Below are 20,725 nucleotides of genomic sequence, written 5' to 3'. Positions count from 1 at the left end.
CGTGGGGTCCAGGGCGAGGGCCCTGGGCATGGAGGCAGCCATGTTGGCACGGGCACCTGGGCGCTGGGGTACGGCAGCACCCCCCGCAGCTCCCCACACCTGAGAGCACCCAGAAGCTGTTAGCTCAACAGGACAGTGGTCGCCCCCCTTCCTTAGCTCTGCAGGAGAGCGCTGTGGGGCACGTCTGAGACATGCTGTGCCCTGGAGGCCCTGGCGCCATTCCCTTTCCTCCCTTCCCATCACAAGCTGCCCTCCAGCCGGGCTCTTTATCGTGCACCTCTGGGTCTTTACACGTGCTGGTCTTTCTGCTAGAAATGTCTTTTCACCCCCACACCTTTGCTGGCTAACTCATATTCATCCTTTAGGCTTAGCTTGAGCACTGCCGTGTGGAGGGCACCTTGCCAGATGTCCAGATCTGAGTGAGGTGCCCTTGCTTGGACCTCCTACCTCACCCCTCACTTACCCTCGTCAGAGAACTCTTCACCCAGGACTCGTCTAATGCACTTTCTGTCTCTCCCACTAGACTGGAAGCATCCTGAGGGTTCATCAGTCTACTCCCAGGGCCAGCGTGATGCCCGGTGTATAGTGCTCAATAAAGACTGGTAATACGGAAGGGCAAGTGTAAGAATGGATGATTGGATGGGCAGACAATGGATGACTGGTGGGTGAAAGGTTGGGTAGGTGGGCGGATGGACGGGTGAGTGGACTCCTCGCTCAGGCATCAGGGACGCCTTGGGTGGGATCAGCGCACAGCTCGTCCTGCCCAGTGATCAGGTCTCTACGCTCTCCTGGGAATACTGCCTTAGAGACCCTCTCAGGCTTCTCGGTCTAGGAGTGACACATGGGCCTGTTGGAGAGACTGTAGAGGAGGAAGAAGCTCTGGGAGAGAAACAGAGAATAAGGATGACAGAGTCTTGCCTGGGCCATAGCCAGAGAGAGCTGTCTGCATTTGGGGAGAGGTCCTGTGGGGAGGTGAGGTGGGGGGAGGCTCGTGCTAGGGGAGGAGGAGTGGAGAACAGCAGGCCTGGGCTCAGGGGGATGGGAGGAGGGATGCCACCTTGGCCCCACGGCCCCAGGTGTGGGCTTGTTTCCTTCATTTTCTCCCAGCCAGTCACCCAACAAGAAGTGCCACTGGGCAGCTGGGCAGAGGCACGGGAGACTGACGGCTGATCTTCTGGGAGAAGGGCTACAAGAGGGCCACAGCTGACCATGAAGGAGGGGTGTGATGACCTGTCACGTGGCCTGCACCTCGGTGGCAGAGCTGGGGGTGTCCAGGTGGCTCCCAGGAGTACAGAGGAGGGAGAGACACCAGGTGGCAGGACCAGAAGGGGAGGGATCTTGTGCTCACCAGCACCCACCGTGCCAGTCTTCTTGGTGAGGGCTGGCCTGCCACATGCCCTCCGGGAGCTCCCAGGCTGGGCGGTGGGAGAGAACAGGACACTCCAACAGCAGGGAACTCTGGTCTCATTGAACATCCTCCACTTAGACATCAGGAAACTGAGATCCAGAGAAGATCGATGAGTCACATAGCAGTTGGGGTCAGAACCATCCAAAATTCAGCTTCCTGATCCCAATGCTGTACATAGATGGGCTGGGAGGATTTTTCTCCCCTCCACTCTGAGGTAAGTGGCTGCATACTGAGATGCAGGAAGACCACAAACTCTTTTCCAGACTTATTTTCATAACTGACGTGATGCTGCCACCCAAGAACACCACAGAATAAAAGCCTGATTGCAGGAGCCTCACTGCGTGGGTTTGGATTCCAGCTCTGACTTTAGCTGTGTGACTTTAGACAACTGATTTAACCTCTCTGGCGTTGGTTTCCTTATCTGGAATATATTAGGTTGGTGCAAACGTAATTGCAGTTTAAAAAGTTAAAAATAATTGCAAAAACCACAATTACTTTTGCACCAACCTAATAGTACTTCCCTCATAGCTTGTGTCGTTGAGGGTGAATTCATGTACATAGGGTACCTGGAACGGTGCCTGCGGGTGAGAGGGTGTGATGCGTGTGTGTGCATATGGGAGCTAAGCGTGAGCTCATGTAAGTGCACGAGTGCGAGGGCCTTGGTACACGTGTGTGTGTGTGTGTGTGCGCTCGTGTGAATGAGTGAGCACATGAGTGTGTGTGGATGTGTAGTTGTGAGTCTAAGTGCAGGTGTGTGTGAACCTGTACACATGTGCATGAGTGTCGGGGGTCTATATAGACAAGAGAGAATAGTGAAGGTGTGTGTGTACACAGTGTGGAGACGGAGTATTTTCACTGAGTATGTCTGTGAATTTACCTGGAAGGGCGTGAAAGGGGGTGACCAGGTGAGTGAGTGAGAGTGAGTGAGTGTGCCTTTGTGAGAAGCAGCTCCTGCCTATATCAGGGGACCCAGAAGCCTCCCCAAACAGTCCCAGTCTGGTCCAGCTTCTGAAGCTGTTTCTCCCCAAAGTGACTCCACCCCCTCACATCCTGTGGGCCCAGAAGCTGAAGCCAGAGGTCAGGAGGTCAGTAGCCTGGGATGGGCCACCAGGAGCCTGGTCCCACAGAGAGGGAGGAGCCCGATGTTTGTCGGGTAAATGATGAAATAATGAATGAGTCTGTCTCCAGGGACTGAAATTCACTCCCTCCTCACAGCTCAAGCTTCTGAGACCAGGACCACGCCTCTGCCCAGGCCCGTCCCCGGGGTTCTGCTTTCACTGAAGTCACCTGTCGCTGTCTGCCACGCAGGGCCGGGCCTGGCTTGGGGCGGCCTTTCCTGTCCATTGCAGTCCCTGGGGTAGATCAGGGACTCCCCTGCATGGAGTCCTCGCCCTGGTTAGAAAACGAGGAACCGGGCAGAGTGGAGTTTCTTCCTTTCCTTTCCTGTGCAGACGCTGGCATGGTCCCCCCCTGGGCGGAGCTTACTGGCCAGGCTCAGGAACTTGTCAGGGACCCTTTGACTTTCGGGGGATTTGCCTCCACATCAAAGCAAACATGTCAAAACAAGGGGTGCCCGTAGCTCACGTGGATTTGAAAATTTTTGCCATGAATTTTTAACGGAATATTTGTATAATCTTTACAATGTTGAATTTGATGAAAACCATTATCATTATTGTGTATATGAACACGTAACGGCTGTTTTCTGTTTTGGTGACCCGGACATTCCAGAACCTAGCCCAGTGCTCAGCACTTAGTAGGTGTTCAGTAAACATCTGTTGACTCAGCAGCACTTGTGATTTGAATCTAACTTCACAGAAGATAACGCCAGCTAAGTTCACCGGATGACACATTATATATAATGTAAAGGGTAGCAGACACTGAACTAAGCAAGTATTACTTCTGATTTTGAAGTTTTCTTTTTGTAGTTTGGAGAACTTCATTTTCCCATCAGGTTTCAATCATCCTCAGAGACTGTAGAAACGTGCAGAGGCCTGTGGAGCTTAGCAGATAGAATGGAGTTAGCCATGCCTGACCCCCACAGTCAGCCTCCCGGGACAAAGGGTTCCCCTCAGACCCCCAGGTACCAGCAAGCTCCTCTGAGAGCAAAGGAAGAGGGTCCGGCCCTGTCTCCAGGGGCACAAGCTCTCAGCCGGAGGAGGCATGGTGGTTTCTACCCCTGGCCTCCCACTGTGTCTCTCAGGTGCCCGGGCCTGGGTTGGGGGCTCTGCCCGTGGAGCCTGACCTCCTGCCCACCTCCAGCTCTGTCCTTCTAAACTGCCGTCCACACAGCAGCCAGAGTGACCAAGGCTAGCTTCTCGGGTGTGTCACCAGTGCAGTCACCAGCACCAGCCCTCAGAAGGGCCTGTGCTTGGGCGGCAGTGTTCTGCAGCCGTCATCTGGAAATGATTCATCATTTGAGCTTTGAGTTTGTGTTTTGTAAGTGAAGACTGAAGGGGAAACGGAGCATGCTCTGGGGCCTGGAAGCTTTGCGCCCCCCACAACCCCTGGACCCGTCCCCCATGTCCATCTCCCATTACCTCTTAAAATGGGTTCTTGGCTGCCCCCTCCCCGCCCCTTGGCATCTCTTCCATCTAGAGGCCTGAGCGTGGGCTCAAGCAGAATTGGGGACTGCTGGGTTAGACCCAGCTATCTTGGGGTGGGACCACTCACTGGGCTGAAATTCAGTCCCCAATCCAGGTGCTGAGCACCTCCCAACGTGAAGGTCGCCGCCCTTGGGCTCCCCTGTCAGCAGTGAGTTGGGGGGGGGCCTATGGGAAGGAGAGATTGGCTTTCAATCAAACTGCCCCTGCTGCGGCCTCCACAGTTTCACTGTGCACCAGGCCCGCAAATGACACAGCCATCCCTAAGCATGATGCTTCGACAACACAGGCGTGCCCTGCGGGAGCCCTCCTGGTACACCTACTGATGTGACCAGATCACGCGGTCCTGCACGCCCCGGTTGGCTTGGTTCTTTGGCCTCCCCCATCCCACCATCCTGTTCGCTCTGCCTGGAGCAGCCTTTCCTGCCTCTGGGCTCTTGGGGACAGCCCTGACACCTCCAAGTCTGCGTCCTCAGTGCAGCTTAGCGATGCCTTTTCATCTCCTGACTGGTCCATGAGCCCCCAGAGGAGACCTTGGGGAGCATAGTATCTTTGTCTCTCCTGTTCCCAGCTGCACCCCAAGGGTTGGATGCCCAGTGAGTAACCCGGGCTGGCTTCTCGGGTATGTGACCAGGGCAGTAGCTCAGGGAAGACCGGGCACCCATCTGCTTTCCCACGTCTTTGCCTGGTGATGAGAAAACGGGCTCGGAGAGGATGGCAACTAACCAAGGTCTTGTGTTGGGAGGGCAGGTGTAGAAGTACCGTGTCAATCCAGTGCCCAGGCTCTCTCCCGGCCACATGATTGAGAAGACCCCTCTACAGGGAAGGGGAACAGCGGGCCTGGCTCTGCCCAGCTCCTCCCCTAGGGAGGCTTTGCTAAGAAGGGGGAGGGGTTGCTGGAGGCATGGCCCTTCTCTGCCTTCAATTCAGTCCCACAGACAGAGGCCCTTCAGCCTCTCGTGTGAAAGACCTAGGTGAACAAGATCCGGTCCCAGAAGCAGGTGCATCCCACCCCCTGGGGGTGATTTTCACCAAACTTTTCAAGGTACTAATGCCATCTCCCGCTCTGAGTTCTTGCTCCTAGGGCTTAAGAATAATTTTTGCCTGAACAAATGGCTTTCTGTATACAGCTGTGACCCCTCAAAGCTCAGAGAAGTCAGGGGAAGCACCCAGGGCCCCTGGCTGGACAGGTCATCTGGGAATCAGCCTGGATCAGCCGCCTCCAGAGCCTGGGCCTCACTGAACCTATCACAAGTCAGGTGTCCGAGCCGTGTCCGGTCGGGAAGGGATGGCACCTGAGCTGGGCCTGCAACGGTCTCTCAGGAGGGGTGGGAGGTGTCCCCTGCAGACAGAGGGGACATGGAGTGTAGGTGCAGAGGCAGAGAAGGGTGGAAGAGAGGGAAGGCTGGAGAGGACATTTCAGGACAGCGGATGCAGCCAGGTAGTTTGGATTTTGAGCTGATGGTTAGGGAGCCGTGGCAGGCATTTGGGCAGCATGGGGTCAGCTGTGCTCAGGGGGATTTATGCTGCAGGTGCACTGGGGAGGGGAGGGGACGAGCCCAGTCAAGAGGCAGTTAGAAGGTCCAGTGGTGACTGTCACAAACTTGAAGCAAGGTGAAAGCCTTTGGAAGAGGAAGACACCAGGGGCCACGCAGCCAATGTCATGGAAGCGAAGGGTGCTGAGCAAAGCTGCAGCTGCGACTGGGCACCAGTGAGATAGCCCTGGGCGGGAGGGAGTGTGCAGGGCCACGTGCAATATGGTGGCATCACGGGGCCCCACACATAGTAGGTGCTCTGTACAATGTTCGTTCAGTGAAGGAGGGAGGGGGCCTCTCTCTGACTTCCTTCGCGTCTCCCTTTTGCACACCCTGCCCTGAGCCCTGGAAGGACCCCGCTGGGCCAGTAGGGGCAGCACTTGTCCACGGTTCCCTCTCAGCCAGCGCACCCATGTGGCTTCTCTCTCTCCCTTCTCCCTCCCCCTCCGTGTCCTTATCTTTCCCTTCTGTCTCCATGGCGACTCACCACTTCAGCTTGCCTGCATCCCAGCCTCTGCCAGGGATTCTGAGCCCGGCCCTTCCCTCCCTCCTCCAGAGCCCTGGTTCCTGCAGTCCTGTCTCCTCCCCTTGGGGTGAGTCCAGAGGCAGCCTCCTCTTTCCTGACTGTCACATCTATCTTCCAGCTCTGACAGAGTCGGCTCCTCTGGGGAGACCCTCCCCCCACACCCTCCACCTGCTACAGCTCACCAGCCCTTCCATCCTTACCGCTGGCTGAAGGGCGTCGGGACCCTCTCCCCACCCCAGGCTCCCATGCCGAGGTCCGCCTTGTCAGTCATTTCCTTTTGTCACTGGCTTGGCAAACAGGCGAGTCTTCAGTCCTGAGATCTGAGGAGGGTGGGGGTGGGAGGTGCCACCTGGGGATGGGCGGTGGGGGATGCGTAAGCCGAATGGGGGTGGGGAGCCGCTGAAACCCAGGATGAAGACAGAAGTCTGGATTCTCTTCAAAATAACATTTTTTTTGTGTGTGTTTTATTTTGTTTTTTTCCCCCAAAATTTTTCTCCAAGGAGAGAAAACGGAGCTTCATGGGAAACAGCAGCAACAGTTGGTGAGTGTCAGGGCCTGCTGGCAGGACTGGGGCAGTGGGCCTCATCGGTAGGCTGGTCCAGGAACAGGGGGCCTGTGGCTTTCCCAGGGGAGGGCACGTGAGGCTGGATCTGCCAGGCTCTGGGGGTGGGGGACGGAGACATGGAAAACTGGGGCTGCTGCAGGGAGGCTGATTCTAGCTCAGAGTGGGAGAGTAGAAAGAATCTGCTAAGGACCAGAGCCATCTGCCCCACAACTGGGGGGCTCCCAGCCTCTCCTCAAGGTCCCATCTCGGGGTGTGTTTAAGCTGCTGCAGGAGGTTGTAGAAGGGATCACTCCTTAGGCGGTCAGGCTGAGTCAGTAACTCCTTGAGGGAGCCCTGGCAGCAGGAAGTGGGGGAGGATTTTCACAAGCATCATCTCACCAGATCGCTCCAATAGCCCATACGGCAGGAGCTGCTCACCTTTCCTCTTGGACGATTAGGGAACGAGGAGCCGGACAGGGGCTGGAACGTGCCCACGGTTGTAGTTGGGGGCATAGCAGAGGGAAGATTCCACCCGTTCCAGGCTTTCTCTCTCTCCAGGATCCCTCTCCGGGTTCTGGGATGCAAGTCAGTGAGGAACAGGCAGAGCATGGTCTCTCTGGGTTCAGCCTGTGCCCTCAGTCCCTGGCCTGTGTCCCCTGCACCCTACATGCGGCTCTCAAATGGCCCATTCTGCCTCCCAGGTCCCACATGCCATTCCCCAAGTTGGAGTTGGGCCTGGGGTCCAGGCCCGCAGCACCCCGGGAGCTTCCCACCTGCTCCATCTGTCTGGAGAAACTGCGCGAGCCGGTCTCGCTGGACTGCGGCCACGACTTCTGCACTCGGTGTTTCAGCACGCACCGTGTCCCTGGCTGCCAGCCGCCCTGCTGCCCAGAGTGCCGGAAGATATGCAAGCAGAAGAAGGGCCTCCGGAGTCTGGGGGAGAAGATGAAGCTGCTGCCACAGAGGCCACCACCACCTGTGCTGCAGGTCGGGGGACCAGGCCTCATGGCAGGGCAGGGGGCATGGAGAGACCCGGGTCCAGTCCAAGAGGGGTGCGTAGCCTTGGCCCTATTCTAGGATGTCAGGGTAAGAAACTGAGTTTGGGGTTGGACACACCCCAGACTTGGGGTCCGACTCCCACAGCCTCAATTCAGGGACCTCTCTTTCCTCTGGCAGGAGACCTGTGCCGTGAGGGCGGAACCACTACTGCTCGTGCGAATCAATGCCTCCGGAGGCCTCATCCTGAGGATGGGGGCCATCAACCGCTGCCTGAAACACCCCCTGGCCAGGGACACCCCCGTCTGCCTCCTTGCTGTCCTGGGGGAGCAGCACTCAGGGAAGGACTTCCTCCTCAAGCACTTGCTCCAGGGGCTGCCAGGCCCGGTGAGGGCAGGCTGGGGCTAGGGGCTAGGGACAGGTTAGGGGTCCCAGCCTGGCTTTGGGAGGGAAATCGGGGCTGGATGAACCAACCGATGCCCTCCTTCTCTGCCCTGCAGGCGTCCTGCGAGAGTGGCTGGCCAAGAGGAGGGGGCTCCCTGCAGGGGTTCAGATGGGGTGCCAATAGCCTCACCAGGGGCATATGGATGTGGAGCCACCCCTTTCTGCTGGGGAAAGATGGAAAGAAGGTGAGGGAGAGAAAGGACAGAGGAAGTCAGAACTGGGTCAGGCAGGGGGAAGGGAAAAGAGACAGAGAGCAGAGATGGGTGGAGAGGAGAATGGAGAAGGAAAACTTTGGGGTAAAGACAAGAAGACAGGGTGGGCAGAGGTACCTGAGGCAGTCTTGACCCCTTGGTTTGTCCCCCGTCACTGCACAGGTGGCTGTGTTTCTGGTGGACACGGGGGACGCCATGAGCCCTGAACTGAGCAGGGAAACAAGGACCAAGCTCTGTGCTCTCACCACGATGCTGAGCTCCTACCAGGTGAGGGTGCTGTGATCTGACGCCTCCACCGTACCTGCCCCACTCCAGCTCAGCTTTCTGCAAACCTGGGGCATCTCAGCTGGGTCTGGCCCTCAGAGCACAGGGAATAGTCACCCTATCTCACACACATTTGTGTCCAGCATCCCTGCAGGTTCTGGGGCTGCCCCTGAGAGAGAAGGATGCCCCCAGTCGATGAAGGTGGGAGCATGGTTTATTCTAAAGGTGGGCCGACCAAAACAATATGAATATTTTCATGCTTTGGAGGTACCATATAAAAACAGTAGCGTATATAAAACTAGTCCTTCATGCTCTCCCATAGTACACATTTTACCTTCTATACTTAAAAATATAACATAAATATTTAAATAATCTCAAATTCAGAACTTGGTTGACACTGCACTGAATCAGTCTAACTGCTCTAGCACCTGGAAAAGCCAATGAATGTTTCCATTTTGCTGTTTTGAATAGGCCTTTTTGAAGCTTCAGTAACCAGCTCTGGGTTTCTCCCAATTTAACTCCCAAGCGGACTAACTTGATATGAGAAGCCTTTCTCAATGTAACTAAGCCTAGGATTTCCCACTTCCCTTGATTCAAGGCCATTTCTCAGTGTTATACTCCTGCTGAAATGTAGCTTCATTCTGTCTCTTTTCCTCCTGGTTTTCCTCCTGGTTTTCTTGATAGTTTATGTCATTAGATTTCCTACTTCAATGTTCTGCCCAATATTTATTTGAGCACTGGAGACATCCTACCTTGAAAGTTACATATGGTAATCGCTTATATGTTTTTTTGTCAATATTCTCTCTGGATTTTGTATAAAACAACTATTATCAAAGAGAAATAGAAATGGGGGGTGAAAGAAAGCCAGGTCCGTATAGTTAAAACAATAGCAACACCATGAAGTCCTTTCCTAAGTTGGAAAGAAAATAAAATAGTTACAGGGAGTTCAATAAAATTGTTAACTTTATCTTTACAATAGGGTAATGCTGCAAAGAAAGAAAAAAGAATCAGACATGACACCAGTATCAATTATATATAAAAATATACTCAGATAAAAATGTGTTAATTGAATTAAAGTTTTCCCTAATTCCTGATACATGTGGACAACAATCCAATTTGAAAGTTGTGGATAGAAATGAATAATATGAATTTTAAATAAAACTGAAATATCTATAAAAAATAAAAAAATAAAGGTGGGCCGAGAGTCCGTGGGGGCAGCTGAAGGTCTGCAGGATCAGCCCCCAGCTTTCCTTCCGTCCCTCGGCCAGATGTAGAGGCTGTAGAGCCCCCGGGCTGGTCTCTTCCAGGTCCCAAGCCTCACAGTCGGCCTGCGAGCTCCTCTCTCACCAGGGTCTTCCCAGTATCTCTTTGCCTTTGCAGACCCTCTTCCATCTTGTTCTCCTTGGTTCCAGATCCTCAACACCTCCCAGGAACTGAAGGATACAGACCTGGAATATCTGGAGGTGAGGAGCCATCTGGTGTTGGGGTGCCACAGCGTCCCTGCCCTGACCATAAGGTTGGGGAACCGGACCAACCAGAATCAGACACCTTCCACTTTGACCTAAGATTTCATGACCTGCAGCTGGGTTGGTGCGTTTGAGGGCAGAGGGTGAAGCACCAGACACCTGGCTGGGGGGAGGCCGGAGAGGCCTGGAGCTGGGAGCTGGGAGCAGGGGTCGTACAATGGGCCTGGTGGGGAGGGGAGGCACAGACCTTGCCCTGGCCCGGCTGTGACACTCTGTGTCCTGTCTCTAGATGTTTCTCCATGTGGCTGAGGTGATGGGCAGGCATTATGGGATAGTGCCAATCCAGGTGAGACACCCATTTCTGGACTCGTCACCCAGACCCAGATACCCCCAGCTGCTGGTGTCAGGACCTATTCTCTTCCAGCACCTGGATCTCTTAGTTCGTGATTCATCGCATTTCAACAAGGCAGGGCAGGGGCACGTGAGTGATGTCATCCAGGTGAGCATACAGAGGGAAGGTATGGAGGGGCGGGTAGACCGCGCAGAGCTGAGAGGTCCTGTGGGCAAGCTAGGAACGGGGCTGGACCACCAGCTCAGAGCTCTCCCCTTCCACCTCTCAGAAATCCAGCAAATACCCCAGGGTTCGGGAGCTGCTCCAAAGGAGGCGCGCCCGCTGTTACCTCCTGCCTGCTCCAAGGAGGCGGTGGGCCAGCAAAGACCGCGGAAGCCCCGGCAGTGAGTGTCCCAGCAGCTAAGTCCTCCCCAGATTGCCCTCCTCTGGGCAATCGCCAGCGTCTCCCAGCCTCTGACACCCTTTACCCTCTCAATGCCCAGTCCTGCTCAGCCCCGACCTCCTCTGCATGAAGAATCTCTTCCTCAGACACAGATGACGATTTCCACCACCTCCGAGCCTACGTCGCAGATGTGCTGAGTGCTGTCCCCCAGCATGCCAAGAGCCGCTGCCAGGGGTACTGCAGTGAGGGGCGCCCCCTGGCCAGGGGAGACAGACGCTTGCTCACAGGGCAGCAGTTAGCTCAGGAAATCAAGGTGTGAAAACTCCCCAGCGACCCAGGAGAGCCCGTTGTCCCCGTGCCCTCCTGACCCCTCCAATGATGTCTCTGCAGAACCTCTCAGGCTGGATGGGGAGGACAGGGCCCGGGTTTGCGTCTCCTGACGAGGTACGGAGCTCCCCGGCAGGATCCAGGGCCCGGGAGGGAGGCGGGTTGGTGTGCCCTGGGATCCGGGGAGGAAGGCGGAGGCAGCCTGGGTTTTCCGTGCACAGATGGCCGCCCAGCTGCACGACCTGAGGCTGGTGGAGGCTGCCAAGAAGGAGTTTGAGGAGTTTGTGCGGCAGCAGGTGAGCCCTGGGCCTGCGTGGGGGCCACGTGCCCGGCCAGTAGGGCCCACACCTGGGGAGGGCCCCGGGTCTCCGGGTCAGGGAGCCTTCTTTCTCCTCCTGGCACAGGACACGGCCACCAAGCGCATATTCTCTGCACTCCGGGTCCTGCCTGACACCATGAGGAACCTCCTCTCTGCCCAGAAAGATGCCATCCTGGCTCACCACGGAGCCGCCTTGCTGTGCCAGGGGAGAGAGCAGGTCCTGGAGGCCCTGGAGGCTGAGCTGCAGGCTGGGGCCAAGGCCTTCATGGACGCCTACACCATGCGCTTCTGTGGCCACCTGGCTGCCGTTGGGGGTGCCGTGGGGGCCGGGCTCATGGGCCTGGCCGGAGGTGTGGTGGGTGCGGGCATGGCCGCGGCGGCGCTGGCTGCGGAGGCTGGGATGGTGGCAGCTGGAGCCGCGGTGGGGGCCACAGGGGCCGCTGTGGTCGGGGGTGGTGTGGGTGCTGGGTTGGCGGCCACCGTGGGCTGCATGGAGAAGGAGGAGGATGACAGGGTGCAGAGAGGGGATCGAGAGCCCCTGCTCCAGGAAGAGTAACACCCCCCAGGAGACAGTGGAGGGAGGGAGAGAAGTGGAGGAGGGTGCGGTGTTCCGAGGACCCCCTGTCCCACTGCCCTGGTTGAACGCTCAGCGTCTGCGTGGCTGGCTGAGGCAAAGAATCGAGGTGACTCCAGGAACCCAGGGAGGCCTCCCGGGGGCCAAGAGGCAGTATTTGGGGCAGTAAACCCAGTGTCGGGCCAGTTTCTGCTTGTGGACGACGGCTCTCCTGCCATTCACCTACACATGCCTGACCACAGTGTCTCCCACCAAGGGTGCGGCCCCACCCTCCCTGCCCTGGCTCATTTCCCAGGGACTGTCGGAAGGCTAAGCATTCTGCAAGTCTCTCCTTGGGTGGACAGGACCTGTCCTTTCACAGATGGGAACAACCCCAGGTGGAGTGACCTTGGTGTTCAGGATCGGGGAACAATGATGAGGGGCTGGGGAAAAAAGAGAGAAGGGGGGCCACTGGACAAAACCAAAGACTCCGGGTGTGGTGGATAGTGGCCCTACCCCTGGAGGAGGAACTCCTCCCGGTGACTCTCCCTAAAGCTGCCCCAGCAGGACAAAGCGGGCACACCTCCGCCCGCAGCCCCAGGGAATCTGCATGTGCACCTGAAAGAGGGCCCTCTAGGTGGCTCTCGTGGCCTGCCCTTTGTCTTACCCGGTTAGATGCAGAGTGCCTGTGTTTTTTGTGGAATGTCATCCCAGCAATGGGTTAAATGCCAAAGAAAAACCCTGTGATTGCACTGGGAGCTGCAGCACAGCCCTGGGAAGAGCCCTTGAAAGTCCTGCAAGCATCGGCCAGGGAGTGTGCTCCACCCTACAGGGACCCGCCCAGCCCCTACAGAGAGCCTGAGGGCCCAGCGCCCCTCCCAGGGGGACTGGGAAGTCCTACTAGGAAGATTTCTAGGCTATTAAACTGTTGAGGGTTAATGGGCGCAATACATGAAAAATAAAACGTGTGTGCTTGAATGTCACCTTCCCAGTAAATTATTGAAACAATTCTTGATTCAGCCCCAGAGGGCTTTGGGGCAGGGCAAGGTGAAGCCAGGTGCTCCATTATGCGGACTTGTGGACAGGAAGAGGGAGGCTGAAACTGCAGAGATCTGGGAGCTGAGTGTCCCAGACTCAGGGTCTCGCAGGTAGGCTCAGGCCAAAAGCCAAGGGCACAGCCACATTCGCAGGCTTGTCCACTAGGACTTGGGCTCCTGCTCCCCAGGTCTCTCCAGCTTCACATGGCCCTGTGAACAGGTGGCCACCTGGCATCTGCCCTGGTGGAGGAGAGAATAGATGGGGGGAGAACTCGTTAAAGCCGTGAAGAGAGGAGGATCCCAGGACCACCTGTGTAGGACCAGCCAGCGGGGGTTTACCTGTGGCTTCTCTTCCCCGCCCCATGCCCCCGCCTCAGAATTATAGCAGCAGTCACTGCCTCCAAAGCCTGCCTTACAGATCGAAACCCAGACGGGGCATTGCAGCTGATGCTCCCCAGCTAGCTGACAGCAGAAGCAGGGTAGCTCCGAACTCCTGATCCCTAGGATCCCTAGTTCCACTGTGTGTGGAAGAGATTTTGTTAGACTCGGCTGTGCTGAAATTGAGACGCTCCTCTTGGTGATTTCTTTCCCCTACCCCCAATCTAGTCCAGCTCTGGGAAGCAGCGCTGGGGGCCAGACGCAGCAGGACGTGGTCTGGGACACGTGGCTCGGCAGTAGAAGTTGCGGTTAGCAAGCTGGGACAAAATAATGATGCTAAGAAATCCCAAAGCCGGGGCAGGGGACAGGTGGGGTGAAGACAGAGGGCTGAGCGTGACTCTGTCCAACTTGTGAGGACTGAGCCAGAGGCGGGGACAGCGTCCACAGTTTGTGAGGTATTTGTTGAGAAAGGCTTCTGGGAAGCCTCTCTCCAGGTCCTTCCATCATCATCTGGTGGACGGACACATGAGCTACAAAACCTCCCAGACTTTGGGGCTGGCAGGCTCAGGACATGCAGAGGGCACCAGAGGAGTCACCAAGGGAGAGCGACAGACTCTCACCCAGTAGCGCCGGAAGGAACTGCAGTTAGCTACTTCTTGCTCTTTGGACAGAAGGGGTCACAATGGCCCAGCAGGGGTAGTGCTCTGGACAGGCAAGAAGTCATAGGACATAGTGTTTGTCCTGTGCCTTATATGTAGCTTTCAATGCATCTTCCCAAACATTATTACCCTAACCCTCCAAACCATCTCATGCAGTACGTAGAATGCCCATTTTTACAGAGGCTCAGAGAAATGATGTGTTAGTTGAAACAACGAGGCCGAGATAAGTCAGGACTTGAACCCAAGATTTCTGATGCCGAATTCCTTGCTCAGGAGAGCCCTCATCCCACAAGTCTCTGCAGACTCCAAGACCAGGCTTCTGGGTCTCGAACCCAATTAGGGGGCTTCCTGGGCTTCCAACATCAGTTCTGTGATTCACCAGAGCCTGAGTGACTCCGGGCCCAAGGTCTCAGCCACATGCTGAGTTTCTCAGCTGTATAAAGTCTGGCTGTTTCTCTTCTACGACTTGTTGAAGGTCACTCCAAGATTCTCATGTGACAAGGGTTAGCGATCTGGCGACTTACTTTCAGTCTCTGCTTCTGAGGCCCCCCTCACGTTGAAAGTGGCAGTACCACAATACAAAAGGAGACTGCATCCTCCAGCGCTGCCATGGAATGAATGTTGTGTCCACCTCCAACTCCCGTGCTGACGTCCCAATGCCCGTATGTGGTGCTGTTAGGAGGTGAGGCCTTAGGCAGGTGATTGGGCCATGAGGGTGGGGCCCTCGTGGATGGGATCAGAGCTTGTACAAAAGAGAACCAGAGAGAGCCTTAGACCCTTCCACCACGTGAGGGCATAGCCATCTAGGAACCAGGAAGAGGCCCTAATCAGCCACCACACGGAGTCTACCGGCACCATGCTCTTGGACTTGCCAACCTCCAGAACGGTGAGAAGTCAGTGTTTATTGTTTTTAAGCCACCCAGCAATGGTATTTGTTATAGCAGCCCCTTGTCTTCATGGAGCAGGAGCCCCCTGACCAGCGTGAAACCATGTCACGAGCAAAGAAAAAACTCTTCTTGCATTAAGTGAATGTGATGTACAGGTTTATTTATTACTACATCGTAGCCTACCCTACCCTAACAAACACAGAAATTTGTTCCTTGAAATGGGGTGATGCTCTAATGAAAACCTAAAATATCAGTGGCTGGCGGGAGGGCAGTGAGGAAACACACTGCTGGATCCATTTTACGTCCTGATGTTACTTAGAAGTTAGAAAATGTAGGAGAAGGTGGGAGGGGATCCATAGTGCCTACAGAAAAATCTCCTAACTAGCTGTGATTACTGCCTCCAGCCGTGTATCTGTTTTACAACAGATGACAAGAGGTGATCTGGAGGAACATAAAGATTTGAGTCACGGACCTCCACCCACCGTAGGAGGTCACACGATCCCGTGGAAGAACATGGACCCCTTTTCCTTCCAAATCAACATGTGACTCCCTCACCCCACCCAGCAAACTCTAAGTCCTTGGGACAAGAGTTCTGGCTCTCGCTCTGGCCCTCGAGCTCTCTTCTCTCTCCCTCTCTCTCTCTCTCTTTCTCCGCCCCCCCCCCTCAGCCAGGCCCATTCTCTTCCCTGAGAATGTATCGCCAATAAACCCTGCTTGCATATCAATCAGCTAGCTGACCTTTGATTCTTCACTGCATCGGCAAGAAGAACCTGTAACACTGACGTAACAGTTGGTAAAACCGTTGCCTACACTGACGCGGAGGGAACGCCCTTGCACTGCTGAGGGGAGAAAAGTCTCCTGCCAACCCAGAAAATCCTCTCCGCAAATGTAGAAAATAGTTCTGTTATTGAATAAGCATTAAACCAGACTGGGCTGTGCCATGGGTCACCTGCTATTTAAAAAATGAGATGACAAAGAGAAAAGAGAAATCCTGCCATTCTCAGATAGCCAAGCAGCTACAACCCAGTACATGCATGTTCTCATGTGTGAGGATTTGTCCTCAGGTGAGAGGACTGAGCACCCTCTGCTATTATACAAGCTTCCACAGTTCACCCTAAATTCACCTGGCAATTGGGGTGGCCATCTGTGCTGGTTAATTGCCTCTATCTGAAGGTAAAAATAAGACTTCTTTCATCTCTATGACAGCAGGTAGTCCAAGTGCCTCCCACCCCTAGTGACAGGGAGTCAGGCCCTCTTTCCTTGATGTCAACATTGAAGAGTTCACTCCCAGGCCCTTCTGAAAAACATCCCTGGGTTTTAATTCTGGTAAGAGGCTTATTTAACCTTTTAAAAGATTTACATACTTATCAAAGGACAGAGGGAGTATTTACAAATACAAGTTTTCTCTAGGAAATGTTCCAAGAAAAGGAAGGGGATAAAAATCTCTTTCCCTTCTGTAACAAGAAAAATTCAATCTTATTTTTATTTACCCTTACAATTTTCCGCTTTTGGTACTCTTTTATAGTAACACTACAATTTTTAATGATCTTCATTGCTGTTTCTACTACCTTTCTCTTGGCATTTCGCAGCCATCGAAATATTCAGCGATTCTCTAGTAAAATGCAAATCAGTTATCAGACTCACAATGGGATGAGTTAGAAAACTAAGTACAGTAGGTGACTTGGGGGGAATTCTTAAACTTGTGCACCCATGGTAAATGCCTAAAGCAAATTCTTGATAACTTAAGGGAGAAAAAAAAATATCTTTTCCTTCTTCTTGTTAAACAAGCAAGAAAACCGGCCCCAAATGGAGCTGGTAATGCTAAGCTCCGCATCACCAAACTGAGACTTAATTACAGTTTTGGCCCTCCCGGAAATGGAATCTTAAACCAGTCAGTCAGGAATCACCTGGTCAGCACTAGTGAGATAATCTGTCTGATAGACCCCTGCCATCTCCAAAAGAAAAGTGACCTTGAAATAATCTTGTTACTGCTCCCTTCTGCCTACAAATGTCTTTCATTTTGTACAGCTCCTCAGAGCTCCTTTCTGTCTGCTAGGGGGGATGCTGCCCTATTTATGAATCATTGAATAAAGCCAGTAAGAACTTTAAAATTGACTCAGTTGAATTTTCTTTTTTAACATACTCTTCTAAATTCTTAGCTTGGCCCCCGTAACAAAAGGCAGATTGACAAGAGAAAAAGCATACAAATTCATTTAAGTTTTATGTGACATGGGAGCCTTCATAAAGAAATGAAAACCCAAAGAAGTGGTGTAGTGCAGGGGATCCTGCGGACTACGCCAAGTGTCGTGCGGGGCGTCCGGCGGGGTCTCAGCTCCCACTCCCCACACAAGAACGCAGGGTATGGCTAGGCCAAAAAGGAACACCCACGGAGCCATAGGTAGGGGAGTCACACCACTATACTCTCCCTGGCGGCTGGGTTGGAGACACAGGAACCAGGAGCAACACAATTCTCACCCCTCACTGTGCCGCTTGCAGGCTCAGCCCCCATCTTCTTGCTAGCTCCCCCTTTTTTTCTGCTAGCCCAGCCACGGCAGTTATATTAGTGCCCAATGGCTCACTGGTTACAGCTGACGGCCAACTAGCCACAGCTGCTGGCCATTTGATCGCAGTCGATGGCCATTTACTACCTGAGCCAGCACCTTTCTTTGTGAGGCCGAGAGCCTGGAAACTGCTTTTTGGGGCTCTGTCCCCACAAGTGGTTATACCGAAGTGTTTTAATACTAGGTTTGATGAAGAATAGAAAGCCATGGAAAAATGTGACAGGAAAAAGGGTATGAGCTAAGTGTAGCCAGGGGAAGGCCAGTTCATTCCGATTCCTTACCCTCCCTCCATCTTTAGAGATAAGGAAGCTCCTTTCCTCCAGGTAGAGGGAGGGCACCTCCCACATGAGGGTTTTATGACCTACTTCAGGGGAAGGTCAGAAAGTCCTTTCAGAACCAGCCATTTCTCAAATTCCTTCAGTTAAAATGATGGAGAAACTGACCTAAAATGGTTCCCTGCCACGTGGAACTGACCTAAAATGGTGGTCCGAGCAAGAGAGGTCCCCAGCCTAAGCCCCAGCCCATGTCCGCATAACCCCCTCCAAGCCACCCCCGAGCCAATCACCAGACGACACCTACCCCTTCCCCGACTCAAGGAAGTCCCCAACCCATAAAAACCTGCTCACAACCTTGCTAGGGGCTCAGTCTTTGGGAAGGATCCCGCCGAGCCCGCCGGTGTAATAAAGCTGAGCTTCCTAACTCTCTGAGTGCCGCTTGGGTTCTTTCCGGTCCTGGTATCCATAAGAAAAATACTCAAAATGCCAGGTGCCATATTTTGGGGTAGTGTGTCCTGAGCCCCACTGATAAGCCACATGCACACATTCTCTTACGGTGTCTATCAATTTTACAACGGTGTGTTGACTTTACGGCTTGCATTTTCACATGATTAGCTATTTGAGTATTATTCTGAAGCTGCTCTCAAAATCTTACCCAATCCTAGGCTAAGGAATAGCACAGCTCCAGAACCTGATAAGCTAACAACAGTTTTTCATTTAAGGCCCAATACACTTACCTGGACTTCCCATCAATCGCACAGGTAACCTCACACTTACATAATAATTTAGACCCACTGCTCTGGTTTTAAGTCTTGAGGACAAACCCACCTTTATGCCCTTTTCCTTATCAGTCCAAATCAAGTTATAGTAGGTCTGTCGCACTGAACTAGCGAGGATACCTCAGTGATGCTTTGTAGCTAACTGCTAAACTCTTTTATCATTGAGCACAAAAGGTGTCTTTTGTGGTGAGCTTTTGTTCCACCATTAAATTACTTCCAACAGTCCAATTTCAAAATTTCTCCATTTCCATTAGAAATGTATTATGTTGATGTAGAATATTTTCTTTGTGCCAGGATCGTGTCTCATGAAACAAAAAAAATTTGGCACGGACCAAGGAGAGGCAAGGGGTTGTAAAAGAGGATAGCTTATTAAAAATAAAGAGTAAAGAGTCGCAGCTCTTGGATCGAGAGGGGTTCCGACCAGGTTGCCCAGTGACTGAGGCAAAAGTTCTTACTTTTATACCTTCCTTTGGCTGCTTAGGGAAGAGGGCCAGTGCCGTCTAATGGAATTCTCTCTCAGGTGTGTCCTGTTTGCCCACCCTAAAGGGATTAAAGAACCCAGCCCTATCTATCAGATCTGCTCCTTTGTCCAGCCAAAAGGGATTTGAGATCATTTATTAACCTCAAGGTGTATTCTTATATCTTTGTCCTGGAGTGAAGAAGACATTCGGGAACCTGGAGTTTCAGGATACCGTTGCCTTTTGTTTATTCAACCAGGGACCTCCCTGTTTACCTAACAACATGCTAACTAACCTGTCTCAATGTGTTTTTGTAATTTGCCCAAAGCACTGAGGTTATTAGTCAAAGTAGTAATATCAAAAAGCATTAGCTAGAACTTGCCTGTTCTATTCCTTCAAGGATTGTATCTAATAAGTCTCTTTTTGTCCTTGGATGGCCGCAAACAGGCTTCTTAATAAACAGATTTCCCAGAGGAAGGGCCCAGGGAACACAATTCCACTTATAAAGATTTAGCCTCAGGCATTTTGTGTCAAATTTTGGGTCTGAGTATTGGGTCTTGACGAAACTCTACTGTGGATCTTCTGAATTCTCCTCAACTAGGCCCTGACTTTTTGGCTTCCAAGTTCATCTCTGTGCAGTATTGTGATTTATACGAAATATATATTTGGTCACTCTAATCACCAAAATATATTTCTCATATTTATTTGTTCTTCATCCACAGCTTCTGGCTCACAGCTCCCAAGTCCTTGGAATTTCCTAAGTGATAAAAGTGATAAAAAGTGTCTTTTGTTATGTTAATGAGGTGATTTTTTTTGTTTTGTTTTTTTTTTTTTGAAGCACCTAAGAATGAGGGCTGGTTGACTAGAACACCAACCCTGTGATTAGAGGAACTTTCAGTCCTTTCCAGGAGGTTGACTCCATCGCCAATGGCCAATGAGTTAATCAGCCCTACCTATGTAACGAAGCCTCCATAGAAACCCAAGAGGACGGGGTTTGGAGAGCTTGCAGGTGAAAATATGGGGCTGTGGGGAGAGTGGCACCTGGAGTAAGCACAGAAGCTCCTTGCCCTTTTCCCATACCTTGTCCTATGCATGTCTTCCATCTGGCTGTTCCTGAGTTATGTCCTTTGATAACGAACCAGTGATCTAGTAAGTAACATGTTTCTCTGAGTTGTGTGAGCTGCTCTAGCAAATTAATCAAACCCAAAGAGGGAATCACAGGACCCTTTTATTTATAATCAGTTGATCAGAAGCAGAGGTAACACCCTAGGCTTGTGACTGGTGCCAGAAGGCAGGGCTCGCAGTCTTGTGGGACTGAACCCTTAATGACCTGTGGAATCTGATGCTATCTCCATGGAGATGGTATCAGAATTGAGCGGGATTCTCAGACACCCTGCTGGTGTTCAAGAAGTGTTTGTTGGTGTGGAGGGTCCCCCACCCCCCTTTGGAAACTGAATCTCAGAATACCAATTTTAGCAAGAATCCTACTAAATCTGGTTACCCAGAACGCCCACCCTGGATGTCTGAGCACCCTGGATAACTGATCAGCAGGTAGCAGGGTGATCCCACCACTCCCCAGGTGACGTCTCATCCCCCGCCCCCTCGCCTGCCTTCAGCAGACTCCTGTTAGGTGGGGTTCGTCTGAATCCCCCCCAGTCCCTGATGTCTCTTCTTAGTAATTGTCCATCCACTGATCCCCACCCTGCTCCTTGGCTATAAATCCCCACTTTTCTTTGTTGTATTTGGAGTTGAGTCTAGGGTCT

At 53.0% G+C, this 20,725-nt stretch overlaps 1 protein-coding gene across 4 annotated transcripts; it reads left to right on the top strand.

Annotated features, from left to right (window-relative positions):
• Nucleotides 1-6,012: 6,012 nt before the first annotated feature.
• RNF112 (ring finger protein 112) lies at nt 6,013-15,513 on the top strand. Of its 4 annotated transcripts, XM_033091747.1 has the most exons (14): nt 6,144-6,368; nt 6,570-6,610; nt 7,315-7,600; nt 7,790-7,996; nt 8,110-8,238; nt 8,428-8,532; nt 9,942-9,992; nt 10,285-10,341; nt 10,420-10,494; nt 10,616-10,730; nt 10,876-11,042; nt 11,120-11,173; nt 11,278-11,352; nt 11,461-15,513. In XM_033091747.1, exons 1-14 carry the CDS (start codon nt 6,315-6,317, stop codon nt 11,929-11,931), a joined length of 1,887 nt encoding a protein of 628 aa, XP_032947638.1. In that variant the 5' UTR covers nt 6,144-6,314; the 3' UTR covers nt 11,932-15,513. The 4 variants fall into 4 exon arrangements, with proteins under 4 accessions (XP_032947635.1, XP_032947638.1, XP_032947637.1 ...); XM_033091744.1 differs by lacking the exon at nt 6,144-6,368 and adding an exon at nt 6,013-6,136 and having other exon boundaries at nt 11,278-15,513; XM_033091746.1 differs by having other exon boundaries at nt 6,144-6,322; nt 11,278-15,513.
• The last annotated feature ends 5,212 nt before the right edge of the window (nt 15,514-20,725 follow it).

The sequence above is a fragment of the Rhinolophus ferrumequinum genome, chromosome 21, assembly GCF_004115265.2.
Source record: "Rhinolophus ferrumequinum isolate MPI-CBG mRhiFer1 chromosome 21, mRhiFer1_v1.p, whole genome shotgun sequence".
NCBI classification, from domain to species: Eukaryota; Metazoa; Chordata; class Mammalia; order Chiroptera; family Rhinolophidae; genus Rhinolophus; species Rhinolophus ferrumequinum.
The sequence above is the reverse complement of the archived record's forward strand: the minus strand, read 5'-3'. Positions and strand labels throughout refer to the sequence as shown.

What these genes read in the sequence shown, in the direction of transcription:
- RNF112 (XM_033091743.1), top strand. Translation starts at nt 6,315, where the DNA reads ATGCCGAGGTCCGCCTTGTCAGTCATTTCCTTTTGTCACTGGCTTGGC. An exon ending in GGAAACAGCAGCAACAGTTG is followed by an intron (nt 6,611 to 7,314) that starts GTGAGTGTCAGG and finishes TCTGCCTCCCAG; the next exon opens with GTCCCACATGCCATTCCCCA. An exon ending in AGACCGCGGAAGCCCCGGCA is followed by an intron (nt 10,731 to 10,875) that starts GTGAGTGTCCCA and finishes TCTCTTCCTCAG; the next exon opens with ACACAGATGACGATTTCCAC.